Source organism: Rhinoraja longicauda, chromosome 16, assembly GCF_053455715.1.
Source record: "Rhinoraja longicauda isolate Sanriku21f chromosome 16, sRhiLon1.1, whole genome shotgun sequence".
Taxonomy (NCBI): Eukaryota; Metazoa; Chordata; class Chondrichthyes; order Rajiformes; family Arhynchobatidae; genus Rhinoraja; species Rhinoraja longicauda.
This window is the reverse complement of record NC_135968.1, coordinates 20,101,371-20,123,328: the sequence shown is the minus strand read 5'-3', so window position 1 is coordinate 20,123,328 and position 21,958 is coordinate 20,101,371. Positions and strand designations below refer to the sequence as shown.

General features: G+C 40.9%; 1 protein-coding gene across 2 annotated transcripts in view; it reads left to right on the top strand.

Annotated features, from left to right (window-relative positions):
• sufu (suppressor of fused homolog (Drosophila)) overlaps positions 1-21,958 on the top strand; it is a 73,975-nt gene that overhangs the window by 46,961 nt on the left and 5,056 nt on the right. For both annotated transcript variants that reach the window (XM_078413378.1, XM_078413377.1), the window contains 4 exons: positions 9,547-9,591; positions 16,158-16,292; positions 18,192-18,330; positions 20,058-20,126. In XM_078413378.1, coding sequence (XP_078269504.1) covers positions 9,547-9,591; positions 16,158-16,292; positions 18,192-18,330; positions 20,058-20,126 — 388 coding nt within the window. The remainder of the gene's footprint in view (positions 1-9,546; positions 9,592-16,157; positions 16,293-18,191; positions 18,331-20,057; positions 20,127-21,958) is intronic.

The following is a 21,958-nucleotide window of genomic DNA, read 5'->3' as shown; positions in this document are numbered from 1 at the left end:
GCACAGTTGTGATCCCAACCTTTCTGTGTGCTTCTGAGATCTGGACTATCTACAGCTGCCTATTATTTTAAATCTGCCCTAAAAATGTACTATGTAAGCTATCACATCCATCAGAACTAGACACAAAATATTGGGAGTATCTCAGCGGGACAGGCAACATCTCAGGAGAGAAGGACTGGGTGACGTTTCAGGGTAAGCCAAACCAGTAACTGCAGTTCTTTCCTAGACATCCACCAGAAAAGCAGACAAGTCTTGGTCTAGAAATCCAAAGAAGAAAGGTGTGCTCTCCTCAATGCAGCAGTTTCCAACACCACACTGCACAGCTAGCCCAGATCTTCTACTCAAATCACTGAAATGAATCTTGGGGCTTTGAGGAGATCTTTATAACAGATGAGATTAAAATTACTAAAGCTCTGGCAGGCAAATCTTGTGTTGAAATTTGAATCGCAGCAAGAAATTGGAATGGAATTACAACAGGGTGTGGTGTTCAAAGATGATGAACGGTAGCGCAGCGGTAGAGTTGCTGCTTTACAGCGAATGCAGTGCCGGAGACTCAGGTTCGATCCTGACTACGGGTGCTGCACTGTAAGGAGTTTGTACGTTCTCCCCGTGACCTGCGTGGGTTTTCTCCGAGATCTTCGGTTTCCTCCCACACTCCAAAGACGTACAGGTATGTAGGTTAATTGGCGGGTAAAATGTTTTAAAAAAATTGTCCCTAGTGGGTGTAGGATAGTGTTAATGTACGGGGATCACTGGGCGGCACGGACTTGGAGGGCCGAAAAGGCCTGTTTCCGGCTGTATATATATGATATGATATGATATGATATGAAGTGAGAAACCAACTTCTGGTTTGGTGACACATGCCATCCAGTTACCATGGAGATTTGGTTTGTGTTTAAAAAATATCACTGAACTGTGAAATAGTAGAATACATATTCATGAATGGTTTTAATGAGAAATTGTAACTTTCATATAGATTGGATAAGCAGATGCCAAAGCAGTGAATTTCTGAAATGCATTCAGAATAGTTGTCTGCATCGTTCAAATTCCACCATGGCTATCTGGTTAAACTGTCTTAAGTCCACTTAATTTACCAATGTCCCATTTGAAAGAGATATCTATTATCCATTTTGGACTTTGTGTGATACAACAAACAGTTAATATACTTAACTGTTGTCTGAAATGGTATAGCAGTTGTTTTGGTTGCATCAAGACAAATGTGTGCCATGGAAATAACTTCTCACGGATCGCACCAATTCAATTGGCAGCATCACCCCAGTTAAAGACGACAATGCCGGCCTTTCCAGTGACACCCACTTCCAGTGATTAAATTGAACTAACAAACTATATATGTAGAAACGAGAAAGTATAGATACAGATTTACACAGAGGACACAAAGTGCTGGAGTAACTGGGTCAGGCAACATTACCGAAGAACGTGAATAGGTTACGTTTCCGGTTGGGACCCTTCAGACTGATTGTAGGGGGGAGTGGGGGGAAATCTCTGGCCTTTGTACCAGCCATCTGCCTATATAAAAAAAAGTGTAAGTTAATGAAAAGCATTCATAATGTGATCAGTTTCTGTAGACAATTCAAAATAGAAAAGTGCAAATATACTGCAAAGATTATGGATTTGGGGGAGGCTGACTTCCATGTGATGAGATGACCACCGTCCTTGACAAACAACGGAAATCTGTTCATGGGTAAAGCAAGAGTATATCAGTACAAGGTGTTGTAAAAAAGGTTTGATATATGACCAGCTCCTAATGGGCAAGAACTCTACTTGCTAAACACAAACTTTAGAAGAACTAAGGAACACCATAAAACTAGTATAAATAGCAACCGGTACAAAACTTTGCAGGGTCTGGCAAGGGGGAAGGAGATAATAATAATAATAATAATGCATTACATTTATATAGTGCTTTTCAAACACTCAAAGACGCTTTACAGGGATTTCTAGAACATAGAGAAGTGAATAAATAGATAAATAAGTAAACGAACAGAGAAAGGAGACAGAAGATGAGGTGACCTTCAGTGGTTGAAGGCAGTGCTGAAGAGGTGAGACTTCAGTGATGTTTTGAATGTGGTGAGTGAGGAGGAGTCTCTGACGGTTTGGGGTAGTGAGTTCCATAGGGTGGGAGCAGCGATGGAGAAAGCCCTGTCCCCCCAGGATCTGAGTTTGGTCCGGATGGGGGGGGGGGGACAGGAGATTGGCAGCAGCAGAGCGGAGGGTGCAGGTGGGAGTGTGCCTGTGGAGGAGGTCAGTCAGGTAGGATGGGGCCAGGTTATGGAGGGCTTTGTAGGTCATGAGGAGGATTTTGTATTGGATTCTCTGGGGGATGGGGAGCCAGTGGAGTTTGTAAAGGACGGGGGTGATATGGTCACGGATCGGGGAGTGGGTGAGTAGACGGGCAGCGGAGTTTTGAATGTATTGAAGTTTACTGATGATTTTTGAGGGTGAGCCATAGAGGAGGCTGTTGCAGTAGTCCAGACGGGAGGTGATGAAGGCGTGGATGAGGGTTTCTGCAGCTGTGAAGGAGAGGGATGGACGGAGACGGGCAATGTTTTTGTGGTGGAAGAAGGCTGTCTTTGTGATGTGTTTGATGTGTTTGTCGAAGGAGAGGGTTTGATCAAAGATGATTCCAAGATTCCGTATGTGAGGGGAGGTGGATACTGGGAGACCATCAATATTGAGGATGAAGTTTTGGGTGGATTTGGTGAGCGTTTTTGGACCAATGATGATGATTTCAGATTTGTTGCAGTTGAGTTTGAGGAAATTTGATTGAAGCCAAGATTTTATTTCAGAGATGCAGTTTGTCAGTGTAGAGTGTGTGGTGGTGGAGATTGACTTGGTGGAGATGAGGAGCTGGATATCATCGGCGAAGCAGTGGAAGTTGAGACCATGACGGCGGATTAATTGACCAAGGGGGAACAGGTAGAGGATGAAGAGGAGGGGGCCAAGGACTGAGCCTTGGGGGACACCTTGGGGGAGGGGAGCGGTGGGGGATTTACAGTTGTTAATGGAGATGAACTGGTGCCTGTCAGAGAGGTAAGATTTGAACCAGGATAGGGCTGTGCCGGTGATGTTAAAGGAGGTTTCAAGTCGGGTGAGGAGAATGGAGTGATTTATGGTGTCAAAGGCGGCGCTGAGGTCAAGTAGGATGAGGATGTTGAGGTTGCCAGCGTCGGAGGAGAGGAAAAGGTCGTTTGTGATTTTGAGGAGCGCAGTTTCAGTACAGTGGTTGGAGCGGAATCCGGATTGGAAAGTTTCATACAGGTTATTGGTAGAGAGGTGGTATTTGAGTTGGGAAGCTACAGTACGTTCCAAAACTTTGGACAGAAATGGTAGGTTGGAGATTGGTCTGAAGTTGTTGGGGTGTCAGGGTTGAGACCAGGTTTTTTCAGAATGGGGGTGACAGCAGCGATTTTGAGGGATGGCGGGACGATGCCAGTGGACAGGGAGGAGTTTATTGTTGCAGTGATAAGTGGAGAGAGAGCAGGAAGGCAGGCCTTGACAAAGCTGGAGGGGATGGGGTCCAGAGAGCAGGTGGCAGTTTTTATTCCTGTGAAGAGGTCAGAGAGGTCGGTGGTGGAGACTGGGGAGAACTGAGGCAGGGGTTGACAGGATAAGGGGGGGCAGGTGGTTTGAGGGGGAGCAGGTGCATTGGTGGTTAAGGTGCTGTAGATGCTGTCTATTTTGCTTTGGAAGAATGAAAGGAAAGTGGTGCATTTGTCAACTGTGAATGATTGGGAGATGGTGTCCAGGGGGCTGAGGAGTTTGCTTATTGTAGAGAAGAGTGCTTTTGGGTTTCCGGAGCCAGAGTGAATTATTTGAGAGTAGTAGGTGGAGTGGGCTCGGGAGAGGGCATCTTTGTAGTGCTGCAGGTGGTCTTTGTAGGCTTGGGAGTGAATTGTGAGACCTGTTTTGTTGCGGAGTCTTTCAAGTTGGCGGGCATGAGTTTTCATCATGCGGAGTTCGGGGGTAAACCAGGGAGCAGAGTGGGTGAAGGAAACTGTTTTGGTTTTTATAGGTGCAAGCTGGTCGAGGCAGGAGGAGAGAGTGTGGTTGTAGTAGCCAGTGAGGTCAGAGGGGCTGTGGAGGTCAACGAAGGGAGAGGCGGACATTATTTCAGAGAGGGAGGATGAGAAATGAAACAGAGTTCAGCTTACGGAAGTTGATTTTGCGTTTTTGCCTTGGAGCTGGGGTGGGAATGTTGACGGACATGGTGATGGCTAAGTGATCAGAGAGGGTGGGGTCGGAGCCAGAGAGGTGATGTAGATTTAGTCCAGTGGAGCAGACAAAGTCCAGAATGTGCCCATGGTTATGGGTGGGAAAATTGACGTGTTGAGTGAGGTTAAAGCAGTTGAGTATTTCAGTGAAGTCAGTGGTTATTGTGGAGTCAGTGGAGTCCATATGGTTGTTGAAATCACCGAGGAGGAGGATTGAGGGGGAGAGAGAACAGAGCTGGGTCAGAAAGTCAGAGAAGTCAGAAAGGAATGATGGGTGTGGTTTGGGAGGGCGGTAGACAACTGCCATGACTAATTGTGTGTGGCCAGAGAGTTTGAAAGCCAGGTGTTCAAATGAAGGAGCAGATGAGATGGAGATGAGGCTGATCTTGAAGTCCTGTCGGTGAATTACGGCAATCCCACCACCTCGGCCCTCCGAGCGTGGTTTATTGATGTAGGAGTATCTGTTGGGTGTAGTGAGGTTGAGTTGGAGGTAGTCCAGAGGTTGTTGCCAGGTTTCAGTCAGACAGCGAAGTCCAGTTTATTTACCAGGATGAAGTCATTCAGAATGTGGCTTTTATTGTTGAGGGACCGGATATTGAACAGAGTGAGCTTCATGTTGCTTTGTATGGTGTGGATGGACACAGGTGATTTTGCCAGGGTTTGCAGACAGGGGGCGCGCTCGTGTGCGTTATTGTGATGACGTAATCGACGAGTGGAAGTCCGCTCAGCTGACCAGAGTGTAGGGATGGAGTGACCGGTCTGGGAGTAAGCAAACTTGTGACCGGAGCCTCTGTGGATGTATCTGGGTCGTCGTAGAAGTCCATGGTTGATGATGGCAGAGATGCATGGCGGAGTGGAGTGGTTGTTGAGCTGGAGCAGCCTCGCAGCGAAGTACCTCAGTGCCATGCCAGGCATCAAAAGATGGCAAAACATCATGAGCCATAAATGATAACTTTTAAGGTGCATCCAAATGAATACAGAAAAACATTTTAGATGGAGGGGAGGGGGGCGATGATGTATCAGTGGGAGAGGCCTTTAAACAAATAATAGTGTACTCAATGGGAAAAAAAGGGGATTAGCACAATGAGCAACTACTTTGTATTAATGTGCTTATATTTTAGGAAGTGATGGAATACCACAAGGATTAATATTAAATCTCCAAAATCTTCACAATCAAGATAAAGAGGGAGGATGGTAAATAATTTGAGAAGAACAGTTAATCTTATATTGCAGTCATATAATAGCCCATTATATGGCATTTATTTCACTAATTTGGATAAAATCCATTCCCAAATCCTAATATGCTATGGTTCTTAATGCCCTTGTGTATTAAACAGTAATATGGAACTGCTAAGCAATCACGGGACATCTGCTTTAAAATATTTAATGTTTCCTTGGAGGATAAACTATTTTGCAATATCGGTAAGTATGCAAAAAATGTTGACTTAATGATGAATGGGGTGTGATCTTGGGTAAGTTACCACACAGTGAAATAAAATGCATCTGCAAACATTTCAAAAGTTAGCAAATCTGGACTTGCCATGGCTTGAAGCAATATCTAATTTGAGTCTTTTTCAATGCTTGAAAGTAAATGTAAATTTGATAGCAGTAGATGTAATTAAAGTTTGCTAACAAAACTAATATTGTAACAATGTTTTGTCAGCAAAGTTGGATCTTCTCCATCAAGGTTGACCGATTTCAATAAGATCATTAAATTTTTTTTTTCTATAAACTTGTTTTCTCTTTAATCTATGTTGTTATTTATATAAAGCATCCAAAGCTCAATTGACATTTTATTAGAAGAAAACGCATGCATGGGTTCACTCAAATGTTTGGAAAATGATTAGAAACAGTAGTATTGTACTTTGGGTTTTAATGTCCAAGGATACATATCCCTCTTGGGAGATGATAGCTATTCTGCTACATTTTGGGAGATGGTAGCTATTCGGTTAAATGTCTTCAGTTAATGTAAATTGCCACATTGAATTTTCGTATTTGGGTATAGAGTAACCTTTGGCGATACCTTATGATTTATTGGCTCCTAGGTTCATAATCTTGTGGAGTGAGTTACTTGTTTAACCGAGGTAATCTTGTTTAGTTTAGTTTAGAGACACAGCACAAAAACAGGCCCTTCGGCCCACCAAGTCCGCACTGACCAGCGATTCCTGCACATTAACATTATCCTACACTAGGGACAATTTTTACATTTATACCAAGCCAATGAACCTACAAACCTGTATGGCTTGGAGTGTGGGAGGAAACTGAAGTTCTCAGAGAAAACCCACGCAGGTCACGGGGACAAAGTACAAACTCTGTACAGACAAGCACCCGTAGCCAGAATCGAACCCGGTTTCTGGTGCTGTAAGGCAGCAACTCTACTGCTGCGCCACCGTGTCTCAGTCAGTTATGAATTCATAGATTAGAAATAGCCACTCTCCCTGATTTGGGAAGAAGAATATTAAATCGGAAGTTGGTTTAAAATAGCAGTTAAAGGACATTTTCTATTCCCTTTTAAAGTTTACATTTATTGGTTTACATTAAAGATAATTCTGCCTTTTGACTGGTGAAATTCAAAAGGTATGTTCTAAATTTAAAAAAAAACATTATGTATAATAACTGCTGATAATCCTCCATATAAATAGGATCAAAATAAACTTCAAATTGTTGGCTAAGTCATTAGCTTTGTTTTTTAATTGACTAAATTTGTGGTGGCAATTGACCATTATATGACCTCTTTAGTGAACTTATTTAATACTGGGAACTCCTGCATTCTGCCAACTCAGAATATTTGTCACACTACTCATGAGTTACAACAGTATTATTCTATAATTGGTTTGCAATAGTTCAATGGCTGAACTAAATTTTACAATAATCTTCAGTATCAAAATCCCCCAAGAATGGGGTTTTGTTATCTGTTCCATTAGACTCAGATTAGAGCAGTTGTCTTATATTCACATACGGAAGTAGTAGTGTTGTCATTATGTTACTGGAGTGACAACCAAGATATAATTTCAAATCTAACCATGGAATTTCAACATTTTGAAATCTTAATTCACTTAAATTTTGAAAAATAAAAGCTGTTTGGTATAAATCCTCAAGTGGCTAAATAATGAAAGAAACCATTCAATCATACCAGCCTGATCTTATTTTTGACAACCGTTCTAGATCAATGTAATTATCTTTTGACTTTAAAATGACAGCTGTGCAATTGCAAGTTAAAATGGGCAATGTTGAAGAATAATGTTAAAAAAAAAGCCATTCCATTACCCTCCCTGGTCATTGTTCACAGCTGAATTAATCTCTTTGTTTGATGCTCCACTGAGCTTGAGCCACCACCTGTTTCCCACCTCTGCGTGTCTCTTACTTTAGCTGCTGAAATGTTCTTTTTAAAAAAAATCTCCAAACTTAATTATTCCACTGTAGAACACAAAGTGTTAGACTAACTCAGTGGGTCAGGCAGTGTTTCTCCAGCACTTTGTGTTCCACCCAAGTTTCCAGCGTCTGCGGTTCAGTGTGCATCTCTTGGTTATTCCTATGCTCTCTTGACTGGCATCTCATCTTCTGCAAATACATCCCCATTTAAAGCTCTTGTCTCCTAATTCACAGGAATCACTACTTGCCCATTTATCATGTGCTTGCTGACCAACTTTAGCACCTAGTGTACATGAAATCATCTGCGTATTTTTCTTGTCTTTCTGTTCCAATTCATTCTTTCCCGTGCCCCATTCTATCTCTGTAACTTTCATCCTTCCAAACCTCCAAGATCACCACATTCCAACATTTTTTCACAGCTTGTCTTTCATAGTCCTTTCTTCCACCATTACAATTCTGTTTGATCAGCTCTCTAAGTCTCAAACTCTGAAGTCCCCTACTCAAGCCTTTACAAACCAGGAGAAACTTATTTATGTAGATTTATGAATTTCCCTTTCCTGTCTCTGTACCTGTCCAAGTGCCTTTTAAATGTTGTTATAGTACCTGCCAAGTTCCTCCTCTGGCAGCTCATTCCACATATCCACCACGCTAAGAATGGGAAAAAAATGCCACTCAGTTTCCTATTAAATCTTGCCCTTCTCACCATAAACCTACACTCTCTGGTTTTTGATTCCCCTACCCTGGGTAAAAGATTCTGTGCATTTCCCATGCGTATTCCCCTCTTGATTTTATATTAAGAAAATGGGTCTCTGTGTACACATCAGACTAATTCCAAAATATAATGTTCTGTAAATTAGATTATTTAGTTAGCTACTTGCACCAAGGGAGAGTGGACTCAGCTGCTGTCTCATGCCGTTGCAGGTGACCCCTGCATTACGGAGTGGGAGAGGGGAGGTCTCATTCTTACTAAACTGTCCGTAATGCAATTTTCCATAACATAAAGCTGTCTCATCAGCCTAGGTGTTAAGAAACACATGTTTCTTCTGTGTTTATTTACTTACTAGTTTTCACAAAGTAGTTGTGACAAAATGTTATTCCCCATCTCAAATTTTGGTTTGTGATTTGTGAATTTTCTAAAGGTGAATTTCTGTTGCCAGAATCATTAACAGATATAATGCGGGGTTCACCTGAAATATTGAGATTGATTGTAGTGTGCGAATGAAATATTACATACAGGCATGAAAATGTTATTATGTTGACAGATGGGCAGTGTCACAGTTTAAGATTTTGGAGCATATTGGTTTACCTACATTTCATAATTTCTCCCTTATCACTTTTGATTTTAATATTAAATTGTGAAATAAATGGTCAAACTATGCAGAATGTTTGAAAGGATGGGGATGTCATATGTGTGGTTTAGGGTATATTACTTGTGAATGTAATTGGAAGTGAGTTTCTGACAATAAATGTTAGCTTTTTAATTCTGGAAAGAAATGTGATTTGTCATGGAGATGGAGATGTCTCTGTTGTAAAATCTGAAGAGGCATGCTCCTGTTTTCCTTAAAACCTTTTTCATAGTATTGACTTTGGTGAATTGAGAATTCCTCCCATGAATTGTTCATGATTGTTTAAATATAGAGTCTCATTTTCTAAGTTTAAGGCACATTGTAATATGCAGGACTAATGTTACTTTGATATTTACCATTATGTAAACTTCCAACATTATACATGATATTGCACTCCATGAAACATATTTTTATCCTTTTCTATAATTTGGATCTAACTTCAGATGATTGAAATAGAAAATGTTTCAACCTTTGAAAATGACAACCAGAAATATTTTCGGTCAAAGGTTAATCCTATTTGTAAATCTACGTAGCTTTGTTTTAAAATTATGGTCATTGTGATAATTTTTGGTACAAATCTACCCATAATGTTTCCATAGACTAGTGCAATCAGTGGGCCATTTCCAGAGCAAGCAGACTGAAAGGTAAGAATATAATGCACAGTTCATCTTGGACTTTCCCATTCGGTTTCTCAGATTATATATTTTTTAATTCTTCTCTCTTGCCATCTCTACCTCACTAAAATGAAGAGCAACTAAACTGAGAATTTTCAAGTCAGCTATTTGTGCCGGCTACATATACATTCTTGTAGTAAATCTTCTTCACAAAGGTAGTAGAGAAAAGAATTCATTACACTTTTAAAATATTTTGTAATGTCAGCTGTGTGTTATTTGCATATCATTACTATCGCATACAGAGTTGAATGAGAAATAACTGGAAAGGTTCCATTCTGTGCAGTACTGAAGTTGAAAAGTCAGAATTGAATTTGGTCATTGCTTCGGTGGTTCTGTTTGTAAAATTAGATTGCTCAGTTAATGTTTGTACAAACTTTGTATGTGTTCTGAAAATACCATATTTGTATTAGTATTATCAATTGGTTTTCATCAATGTACATAAAAGTCCCAGGAATACTTTGAACTGTTCTACTAATATTTGAAACATGAATGCACAATCAGGTGAGGAATGCCGACAGTTTTTGGAAGAGATCATGTCAGGATCAATGAAGATAGACACAAAATGCTGGGGTAACTCATTCTCTCCCGAGATGCTGCCTGACCTGCTGAGTTACTCCAGCATTTTGTGAATAAATCGATTTGTACCAGCATCTGCAGTTATTTTCTTATAATGCTGGGGTAACTCAGTGGATCGGGCAACATCTTTGGAGAAAAAGGATGGGTCGGGACACAGTAAAGTTTGCTTTAGCTTATAACGGGAAGCTGGAATTATTTTAAAATTATAATTGTGATGAATAAAACAAATGTTGTGACACCTTAACTACATTCAGCTTGTGAGAATCCAGCAGTTAATCTATTGTTTTGTGGATTATCCAAATGAGAGGTGAGAGAAAGGCCTATACTTCCGGGCCTAATCATTGATGAACTTGACAGACCTGCAACAGGCAGGAATGCCGTGTTTAGTAATTGCTTTCTCTGGATGTGATGTAGGGCTAGGATGATGCCGAGGTGAGTTTACAGGTGGTTACTGCTGACAGGGACGACATCAGGATGAGTTGCAAAGCGTTTTGTTGGTTTCCAATATCATGTGGGAGAGGAACTCATCTTTGCACTGAGAACATGAGAGGGCATCACCCAGTCTGTTAGTGGGGATGAAAAGCGAATGCTGTTTTCTGTGGCATTGGGTAAGCTCCTAAGAACAGATCGTTGGCCACCTCCATGCATACTTTGCATTAGTAAGTGAAGAAGGGAGGCCGGGCTCTGTCAGTGTTTTCAATTTGCATTCATGGACCCCGCGCAAGTACTTGTTGAGGTTGCAGTTGGAGGGTAGGACCTTGAGGTGGAGTTGGTAGGTGTGCATCTGCTGACATTGATCCAAGTGCAAGGTCTTTGGGTAGATCAGGCCACACTGCTGAAGAAGTAGGTGGTGCTGGACACTAAGGAAAGTCCCTAGTATGTTTTCTAGATTCCTTTGCATTATCTGAGAAGATACTTCTATTGCCCCCTATAATTAAAAGTCAACTACATCTGTATAATCTGTGAATAAAGGGCAGATTTGAGTATTTTATGGTAGTTTTAAATTTCAGGTTTATTTATGTTTTAATCGGTGAACATTTAAGTGGGCCATTGCAATATTCTGTCAGTGAAAATAAATTGCATTGTGACTAAAGCTGCAGTTAAAGATTGCCACTTGGATTAAGTGGAATTGGAGAAGAGATAAACACTCTGCACTAGAATGATTACTTAAAGCACAGAAGAATCAATGACTGATAGATCATAGGAGATGCTTGTGTTGTCTTTATGATGGAATTATCCAACTAGTCCCATCACTTTGCGAGTTGTTCGTAACTTTGCACATTAAATCCTTCAAGTATTATCCAATTCCTTAAATCCCTTTATTTTTTCAATTTGTTCCCATAATCCATTCAGACTGAGCATACCAGATTTCAAAATTTGTTTCCAAAAAAATTCCGGGACATCTATCCAACATTCTCCTAACCTTTACTCCAAGTTATAAAAGTCTAACCTTTCCCAAAATTCATCCCTTATACCATTCTGCCCATAGTGGGCAGGTGCAATAGACCCCCATGCTCTGCTCCTGAAACATGCCTTTGGCACCGCAACAGAAGAGATCTACCTGCGTACTAGATCAGATGGCAAGCTTTTCAGCATGTCTCTGATGAGACCTTCACATGATTTTGTCTTGGCTCTGAGGTGGGTGAGGTTGAAAAGCTTGCCATCTGATCTAGTACACAGGTAGATCTCCTCTGTTGCGGAGCCAAAGGCATGTTTCAGGAGCAAAGCGAAGAAAATCCCAAATATGTGGAGTCCTGGGAGAGCCTTGCAGCCGACCGCACGAGTGGAGAGGTACCCTGAACCAACATCTCAAAACGGGGGAAGAAAACCTGATGAAATGTGACCTTTGCGACAGAGACTGTCACTCCCGCAATGGTCTCTTCAGCCACAAGCGACGCTGCTCTAGCCGAGGTTTGGAGCATGGTCAGTCATGACCAAGGGGGGCCTACTATATCATTCGAGTAAACACTCCAGCTGAGGTGTAACCCATGTTTTCAAAGATAGACACAAAATGCTGGAGTAACTCAGTGGGACAGGCAGCATCTTTGGATAGAAGGAATGGGTTACTCCAACATTTTGTGCCTATCTTTAGTGTAAACCAGCATCTGCAGTTCCTTCCAACACACACCATGTTTTCAAAGGTTTGGCTTAAGCATCTTATTTTTCTCATTTGAAATACATTGCTGAGAGATGTACAGTAGGTTACAGTCTACCATTTCATTTCCTTTCATATACAGGATAGCATAGATGTTATTTTGTAACATGCCTGGAAAACCTTCACTGCATTAATGGCCTTTTACAACAGCATTTTTTCCATTATAAATATACCAAGAATGCTAAAGAATTGTTCCTTCACTTCTTCACTTCCACCTCCTCAGAAGCACTCCCTTTTCTTCATTGTAAAAGTTCAGAATTTTGCCATCTATAAAAGATCCGTGTTGGAATTAGTGTTTGGCTTGAATTTTGGATATGAAAGAGATTTTGTGAAAGAGAATTTTGGATATGAAAGGGTATGTTCCTTATTTTTAAGTAGATCGGAAAATTATTCAATTTAAAGCCCCAAAGTAATAAACACTGTTCAAATATATTTTGACAAAGCATCTTTGGAGTTGAGGGTATGTGTGGTTAGAGAAAATAGGATTCATTGATATTTGATGTTGCAAATAGTGCTGATTTTAGTGCATGGAACTAAGTTATGCAGGATCATGACTATTGGTGTTGGTGTCGGAAGTAATTATAATGCAGTTGTAAATAAGTAAATCAAATTCTCATGTTAATTTTTTGGGGTGCCATGGAAACAAAATCTATGTGACCCACCTACTTACTTCCCCCTCAGCTCATGTAAAATGAGATGAATTTAACATGCGACAGATGCAGGATGTTTTAATTCAAATTGGCACCATATTAAAAGCTTTAAATCTGCTTTTCCCATTGTTAGTCAACTTATCAGAATTGGCTATGGTAGTGTTTAATATTTTTTTAATCTTTAGTTGCAGACCCTCTTTATTAGGTTGAGTTGCTGTAATATTTACCAATGCAGTTCAGCATATTTTAAATGAAATTCCCATCCCTTCCCAGGTGCAACTTGCGGTGTGCTCATGACCCTGACTTTCATTCTACCCAACACATCCAAATTAATAATTTGAAACTTTGCCCAACTTCACACCTAACTATGCACCTCATGTACTAACTCACGTCTTTCAGTGATCTCTCAGCACACATTTTCCATAACGTCCCTCCCAAGTTTCTCCTTTTCATTTTGAAAGAAAGCAAATTCATGCAGGCATTTCCAATCTTGTTCTTTTTGCACAAACCATTTTTGATCTGGAGACTTTCAAACTCTCAAAACAATGAATTTAAGTCTTTAAGAATGAAAGTCCGTTGCCAACCCTATTCTTATGTCACATTGTTGGAACCGAATGTGTAACTGGATTTTCCCTCAACAACATCATGATGTTCTAAAACTTTAGAATGCCAAATTGAATCCGTCTAACTATTCTATTGTGCAAAGCATATTGGAGAGCAGTTTTACTCTTTGACTTGCCCATTAAGACACAAAGGGGGGCCATTCATCCCGCTGGCTCTCAGCAGAGCAATCCCATGATCGCTCCTTATTTTCTCTGTAGTCTGCAACTTGTTCTCTCCGCTGTAACACCATATATCTTTATTTGTGGTAATTCACGGTGTTTCATTGTCATATGTCCCAAAATGGAACAAATGAAATTCTTACTTGCAACAGCTATGTAAACATAGTACTCTGTAAACACCATAATAAAGAACAAAAAGACATTCAGTATATATATTAAAAAAAACAGATGAACAAACAATAATAGTGCAAAGACAAAAACAATGCCCTACAAGTCTATATGTTCAGAACTTAGTTGGAGGTTGCATTTAATACACTGATGATAGAAACATAGAAAACACGTGCAGGAGTTCGCCATTTGGCCCTTCGAGCCAGCACCGCCATTCAATATGATCATGTCTGATCATCCAGAATCAGTACCCCGTTCCTGCTTTCTCCCCATATCTCTTGATTCCGTTGGCCCTAAGAGCTATATCCAACTCTCTCTTGAATACATGATTGTTGGGAAGAACCTACCAATAGGTCCTTGGGACATTGGAGGAAACCAGCACACCTGGCAGAAACCCATGAGGGGATCATAACCATAAGATGTAAACTCCATACACACATTAAAAGTCAGAATCTTATCTAGATCCCCAGAACAATGAGGCAACCTATGTCATTGTACCACGTTTTTTGAAAATATTACTACAATATCCTTTGTTACAACACAGGAGGAGGCCATTTGGCCTATCAAATCCATGGCAGCTCCCAGCAGAACAATTCCATCAAACCTATTTCACCCTCCTCATAGGGCCTCCATATGGCCCTATGCAACCTATTCTCTCTCGATTGCCCATCAACCTCATTTAAAAAACATCTTTTGACACCCACCTGCACTAATTTAGAATACTGGCACTTTTTTGATATGAGAAATGAAACTGAAGAATCTCTAGGAAATCCACGGGGTCTTAGGAAGAATGTGTAAACTACACACAGACCACCCAAACTCGGGATCCTGAAGCCACGAGGCAATGTGACCCCATTTCAATATGTAAAACATCCATAATCTCCTTTCTATCCCACTTTGATGTCTACTTGAAGAGTCTTGTACCATATAAAAGTTCGCAAAGAAGCACAAATGACAGAATTGTAGTTGCACCGCTCAGACCATTTTAGAGTAACAAGGTTGCTGGTCCTGATGAACATGCAACTAGATCTTCTGAAAACAAAGGTTTGGAATGAAAGTGGGTTTTGTTACAATCAACCAAAGCAACAAAAATAATTATTTGGATGAGATATCAGAAGAAGTGATACTTTTTTCAAAAAAACAAGAATTCTGAAAAAAGTTTTAAAAGAGAAGACAGTGCAGCTTGAAATTACATTATTCATTTTTAGTTTTCAAGTAAATATTTGTTAAATCTACTTTGGAATGGAGCAATAAGAAGTTGTAATCAAGATTTATTAAATATTTTATAATTGCACAATGGAAAAGTAATTTGTTAGACTACCATAATGCCTGTTATTTTATTGCACCTGCTGCATTCAGTGTGTGCTTGCAACAGATTATTTTGTTTATATTCTTCTTAAAGAATATTTGCTTCTCTACTACCCCACCAATTTAATCAGATTTGGTTATATGGAAGTGAACATTTGATGCTACAAGCAAATGATCTAAAGGATATTACTGGGTTAATTTTCATTGTGGAGATGTGCATAGTGCTCATAAACTAGTTTTCCATTGGGTTTAATGCCGTTTATGATTCTGAACTGTCTTTGAAAACTAAGGGTATGAAGTGATTCTTGAGCTGGAAACTTGAGGTTTGGTTTGGTACGTTTCAGTTTATCACTCCTGACAATTTACTTTAAGTGTAACACAAAAACACAGAGTTGTGTATTTATCATTTCATAATATGTACAGAAAGATAAAATCTTAAAAAGAGGAATTCAGTTGCTTTGAGTGAATAATTGCTGGTCAGAGTTTGATTATTTTGAGCTGATTGCCTCTGCACCGCAGTCTGCTGACTCACTTTAATAAGTTGTGCTTGGATATTGATGTCGCCAAGTCATACAGCACAGATGCAGGCCCTTTGGCGTAACCTGTTCATGCTAATCACAATGCCCCATCTGGGATAGTTCCATTTGCCGATGTTTGACACATATCCCTCTAAACCTTTCCTGTCCATGTACCTGTTCAAATGACTTTTAAATGTTGTTATTGTGCCTGCCTCAACTACTTCCCCTGGCGTTCCATATACCCATCACCTTCAACGTGGGAAAAGTTGCCCCTCATTTCAAGATTTTTATTAGATTGAAATCAATAAAGAATATATTCAAAACTCATATTAAACTATCACAAATGAATCTTAATTTGTTTCCTTATTCTGTTTTCTAGGACTAGGAAAGATAGTTTGGAGAGTGAAAGTTCTGCTGCTATTGTACCACATGAATTGATCCGCACCAGGCAGTTGGAGAGTGTACACCTTAAATTCAACCAGGAATCAGGAACTCTTATTCCACTGTCACTGAGGTGAACGGTTACTAAGTTTTTCCGAAATAAATTCAATTTTAAAAAACCTCCTTTGTAACACAATAAATGTTTTTTCCACCCAGTAAGGATCAGAGAAAATCCATAGTTGCATGGCTTTATCAAGTATGACAAGATGTTAGTGCTCACTTTCAGCCTTGGAGATGAGGATTAAAGTACTTTGGTACAGGTTGGAAAAATTGGAGGCAAAGCCACTCTAATTATAAAGTGTTGAAAGGTGTTTTATTATCATACCAGCCGGGCGTGGACCCGTTGGGTCCAAATCTCTCCTGCGGGCCTGGCAACCCTCCGTCCAAACCTCTCCTGCGGGCCCGGCAACCTTCCCCCAACTGACGACACTCACCCACTCCATCCCCCCTCAACCCCTCTTAAAACTCCCCCGGGGGCAGGTTGAGGGGGGAGAGGAAAAGGGAGAGGGAGCCACTCATTCTCCGGTCCCGTGCGCAGGAGAGCTCTCCTTCCCCTCCCCCTCATTGGCCGCCACTCCTGTCACTTGGGCGGGTCCCGCCCCCCCTCCAAGCGGCAATCCTCCCCCAACTGTGCATGCACGGATCCGGCGGCTATCGTACGTAAATATTAGATAACCGGGCCCCAACTACGCATGCACGGATCCGTTGTAACGTCAAACACGGAGGTAGGCCAATCAGGACATGCCGGACCCCACGTGGATGGGGGCGGGAGGGGGTGGTAGAGGCAGTCAAATTTATTTAAATTTTTAAAGGTTTTTTTTAAGTTTAAAAAGTGAGAAAAAAATTAAAATATTAAACCATTTGAACTGCAGGCCAATGGTGAGTAAGGTGGGCCTAAAATTGTTGCGCTAACGTGTACCGTTTTGGCTGTACTTTGGGAACAAATATATATATATTAATAAATGAGAGTATTAGTAATATATATATATATATATATATATCGATGTCCTGAAATGGAACTATGAAATTATTACTTGCAGCATCACAACAGATATGTAAACATAGTAATCTGTAAAACCCCAATAAACCACAAAAAAGTTCAATATATATATGTATTATAAAAAACAAACGGACTAATACATATACAATAATAGTGTAAAGTAAAAAATAATGCCCCCCAAATCTGTAGTTCAGTACTGTAGTTCAGCGCCTATTTGGAGGTTGTTGTGTTTAATAGCCTAGTGGTTGTAGGAAAGAAGCTGCTGGACATTACAGTTTTCAGATTATTTATCATGTACCTGTTCAAGACTTTTCAATCTATTTCCAATCAAATGAGATGTCACATGGGACAGTTCAATATTAAAATATTTGCATGACACAAGACATTAACCTCAAGCACTGTAAATAAAACATGGTTAGGGGTTAATAGGCTGTGAGATTCTTACTCCCAGTTCCCAGCACAGCCATTCTTTACTACTGATTGAATGGTTGTCCCCGTAGCATTTACTTTTATTTTAATTTGCAGGACAGTAATTAGATTAATATTAGGAAATGTGAAACTTGGAGAGGAGGGGAACAATGAGACAGTTAAGGTAATTATAATTTACAAATAAGTCAGTGTAAGCTTTGATGCAGATTTCACTTTTATCATTAGAAGAATTATTATGAAAAGTGCTTCTGATATTAGTTTCTTCATTTTAATAGCTGTATGAAGGTGCAAGTTTTTCATTCCCCCAAAGGTTTGGTGTTGGTTGTAAAGGTGATCTGATAATAAGTACATCTACCAATGTACACACCATCAACTCTCATGGTCCAGCAAGTCAGCCACCATGCATGCACAGGCCACATTTACAACCCGAATGAAAACAAGTCAATGTATTATGCTGGTTCCCAGAAATTGTTTGATCCTAAAAAGACTTGGAAGAATACACAAGTCCATGATATTGAAAAAATTTGCTTGTTTTTATTTTAGAGGTAGATTGTTACATGGAAGGCACTTTACTTACAAAAGCATCACAGGAGATACAGCAATCACATTTGTTTCTACTGGAGTTGAAGGAGCGTTTGCTACAGAGGAACATCCGTATGCAGCTCATGGTCCATGGCTACAGGTGGGCATCTGCTACATTGCCTTGTCTTCCTTTTACTCAGTATGGGCAAATAACACACCAGTAATTAACATGCAAATCCACAAATTGCTTTTCTCCTCATTGAGAAGTTAAATAACTATCCACACCCAACTAATTATAATCATAGCAATAATAAACTAACACCAGTACTTTAAGACCCAAAATCTGAGTAACTTGGTGAGTCAAGCAGCATCTCTGGAGAACATGGATAAGAGATGATTAAGATCAGAGCCCTGCTTCAACCTATATGTTTAGCTTGGGATAAATAGCCAATGTTTATTTGAAACATCCATACTTATGCTAAAATGTGTACTGGAATAATATTTTTTATTTATAATGGCTAGAACCTCAATTTGTAGTTTTGTTCACAAGAATATATTGGTTAGTTTGTATATTAGTGTTAAATATTCAATTATTTGATAAATGTTGGGCAGTTTTTGCTCTGATGCCATAGATGTTGTGCGTTCTTCATGCAAAGTCCTAAATTTAACAAAATAACAAGAATGGAATGTGCTGTGAGAGAGAGAGGGGGGCAGTTCATTATATTTGTGGAATTTGGTAAATGGCATATAACACAAACTTGTCAAATAAGGTATCAGGATGTAAAAGGAATAAATAATCTGGTAGCAATGTGGATTGAGTGATCTGAAGTCTTGCTCTGTGATTGTACATGGTTACCATGAAGCCCAGGGAGGAAGAATTCGATGATAGATTTTAAATGCCTCAGCACTTCATGTATTTTAGACTAAATATTGTATGTTTTTTTAATGCTGTTTAATACTTATTGAATCATATACATGCAGGTGGTCTGTGGGAAGGTATTTCAAATAAGAATCATTTGCAGAACTCAGTGGGTAGATCACAAGATCAGATTGTTCTGGAAATGTTGACTGATTCATTCAATTCTCCTCCCCCCCCCCCCCCATATATTCAGGTTTTCAAATAATTTAGGAATTGACACTTCAGAAATTGCATGCTAGAAATTTTACTGTGGGTATTTGAGAAATGAGGACTCTGAGGAATTAAACTAAACACAGCAAGTTCTGTAAATGCTTTCATTATGATGGAAAGTCCTTGGATTGTTTTCAATTAAAACATGTAAGACTGTTCATGAAATACCAAAATTTCCAAGAACTGAAAGTGCTGGGCTCTGCATTTTAGGCTTGGTTAAAAAATCCCACATTATTTTTGAATTAGCTACTTCGGCCTTGGTAGAGAATCATTGTCGTTTTTAAGGATGGATCTAATTTAGACAGAATCCTTGTCACCAGTGTAGAAAAGAACTGCAGATACTGGTTTAAATCGAAGGTAGACACAAAATGCTGGAGTAACTCAGCGGGTCAGGCAGCATCTCGGGAGAGAAGGAATGGGTGACGTTTCGGGTCGAGACCCTTCTTCAGTCTGAAGAAAGATCTTGACCCAAAACGTCGCCCATTCCTTCTCTCCCGAGATGCTGCCTGACCCGCTGAGTTACTGCAGCATTTTGTGTCTACCTTCCTTGTCACCAGTGTTCCTGTAATGTTGAGACACTTTAGCTTCAAGTATGTTCACAATGGTGTAATTGTAAAATAAAACTGAAAACAAGTTTGTTGTGATGTTACCTCATTTCAATGAAAATAATGCCAAGCTGTGTTCCAGTATTTTGCTCAAACTGCAGTAATATGGAAAATATATATTGTGTCCCTCAACTTTATTGTAACTATTTTCAGATTCTGCTGAATGAAGAATTTGTGGAAAGGATGTTAGAGGATTTAGAAGACCTGGCCTCTCAAGAAGAAGTAAGATTTCACCCCTTCCCCATCCCTCCCCTCCCCCATCCCCTTCACCTCACCGCCATCCTTCCTCCCTCCCCTCTCGGCCCAACCGTGGACCTGTTGCCGGGTGGGGAGTGTCCCTGTGGCCGTGTGCGGGCGGGGGGTGCAGGGAAAAGGCACTAACCTCGGTCCCGTTTCTCCTGCGGGCCTCTCTTTCGTGGAGCCGAAGCGTGTCCTGCAGGTCGGCTGCAATCTGCAGTGAGGAATGCTGGCAATGGCATAGACCCATTGCCGGGCGTGGAGAGTCTCCACGTGGGCCGTGGGTGGGCGAGAGTGGACAGGGAGAAGGCACTGACCTCGGCTCCATTTCTCCTGCTGCGAGCGGCAGGGACGGCCAACTTGTTAGACCCTCTGCGGCGCGGCCCTCCCGCTGGTCCTCCCTAAAGTGAGAGTAGATTGATTCGTTGTTATATTTTTGAAAGATGTGCAGCATTTCTTTTGTCCATGATTTTTAGATTGAATTAGTGAGCATGCTGGTCTATGACATTACATGGTCTGTTCCATTATCAAATTTATTCCCGCAACTTAAAAAATATTTTACTTTCAAAGCTGTTGGAACAAAAAGCTAATAATGGCACAACAAATGTTTTGGTGACCTTGGTGAAACAAGACAAATATTATCTCCTTAATCAATTTAAGGATTTAGATGTGTAGGAAAGAATTGCAGATGCTGGTTTAAATCGAAGGTAGACACAAAATACAGGAGTAACTCAGTGGGACAGGCACCATCTCTGGAGAGAAGGAATGGGTTACTCCAGCATTTTGTGTCTACCTAAGGATTTAGATGTATTCATCAGGGCTGTATAGTGGCACAACAGTAGAGTTGCTGCCTTACAATGCCAGTGACCCGGGTTCAATCCTGACTACGGGTGCTGACTGTAGAGTTTGTACGTTTTCCCTGTGACCACGTGGGGTTTTTTTCAGGTGCTCCGGTTTCCCCTCATTCCAAAGACGTACAGGTTTGTAGGTTAATTGGCTTCTGTAAATTGTCCCTAGTGTCTAGCCTAGAGCTAGTGTATGGGTGATCGTTGGTCGGCGTGGACTCGGTGGGCTGAACGACCTGTTTCTACACTGTCTCTAAACTAATCTAAATCAGGGCTGAGAAAGGTAAATTACAGTCTGTCCCCACTCTACAGCAGGGTTCTGTTTCTGAGATCATTGGAGATGTCCTCATTCTTCAGGAATTGGGGGTTCCCCTCTTCCATTATAGATGAGGCTCTCACTAGGGTCTCCACGATATCCCACAGCTCTGCTCTTGCTCCCCTATCCCCATTTGTAACAAGGACAGAGTCCCCCTTGTCCTCGCCTTCCACCCCATCAGCTGTTGCATACAGCATATAATCCTCCAACATTTTCACCACCTCCAACGGGATCCCACTAATGGCCACATCTTTCCATCTCCACCCCTTTCTGCTTTCTGCCGAGACTGTTCCCTTCGCAACTCCCTGGTCAACTCATCCCTTCCCACCCAAACCACCCCCTCCACAGGTACTTTCCCCTGCAACCGCAGGAGATGCAACACCTGTCCCTTTACCTCCCCCCTCGACTCCATCCAAGGATCCTGATAGCCTTTCCAGGTGAGGCAGAGGTTCACTTGCACCTCCTCCAATCTCATCTATTGTATCCGCGGTTCCAGGTGTCAACTTCTGTACATCGGCGAGACCAAGCGCAGGCTCGGCAATCGTTCCGCTGAACACCTCCGCTCAGTCCGCCTTAACCTACCTGATCTCCTGGTTGCTCAGCACTTTTAACTCCCCCTCCATTCCTAATCTGACCTTTCTGTCCTGGGCCTCCTC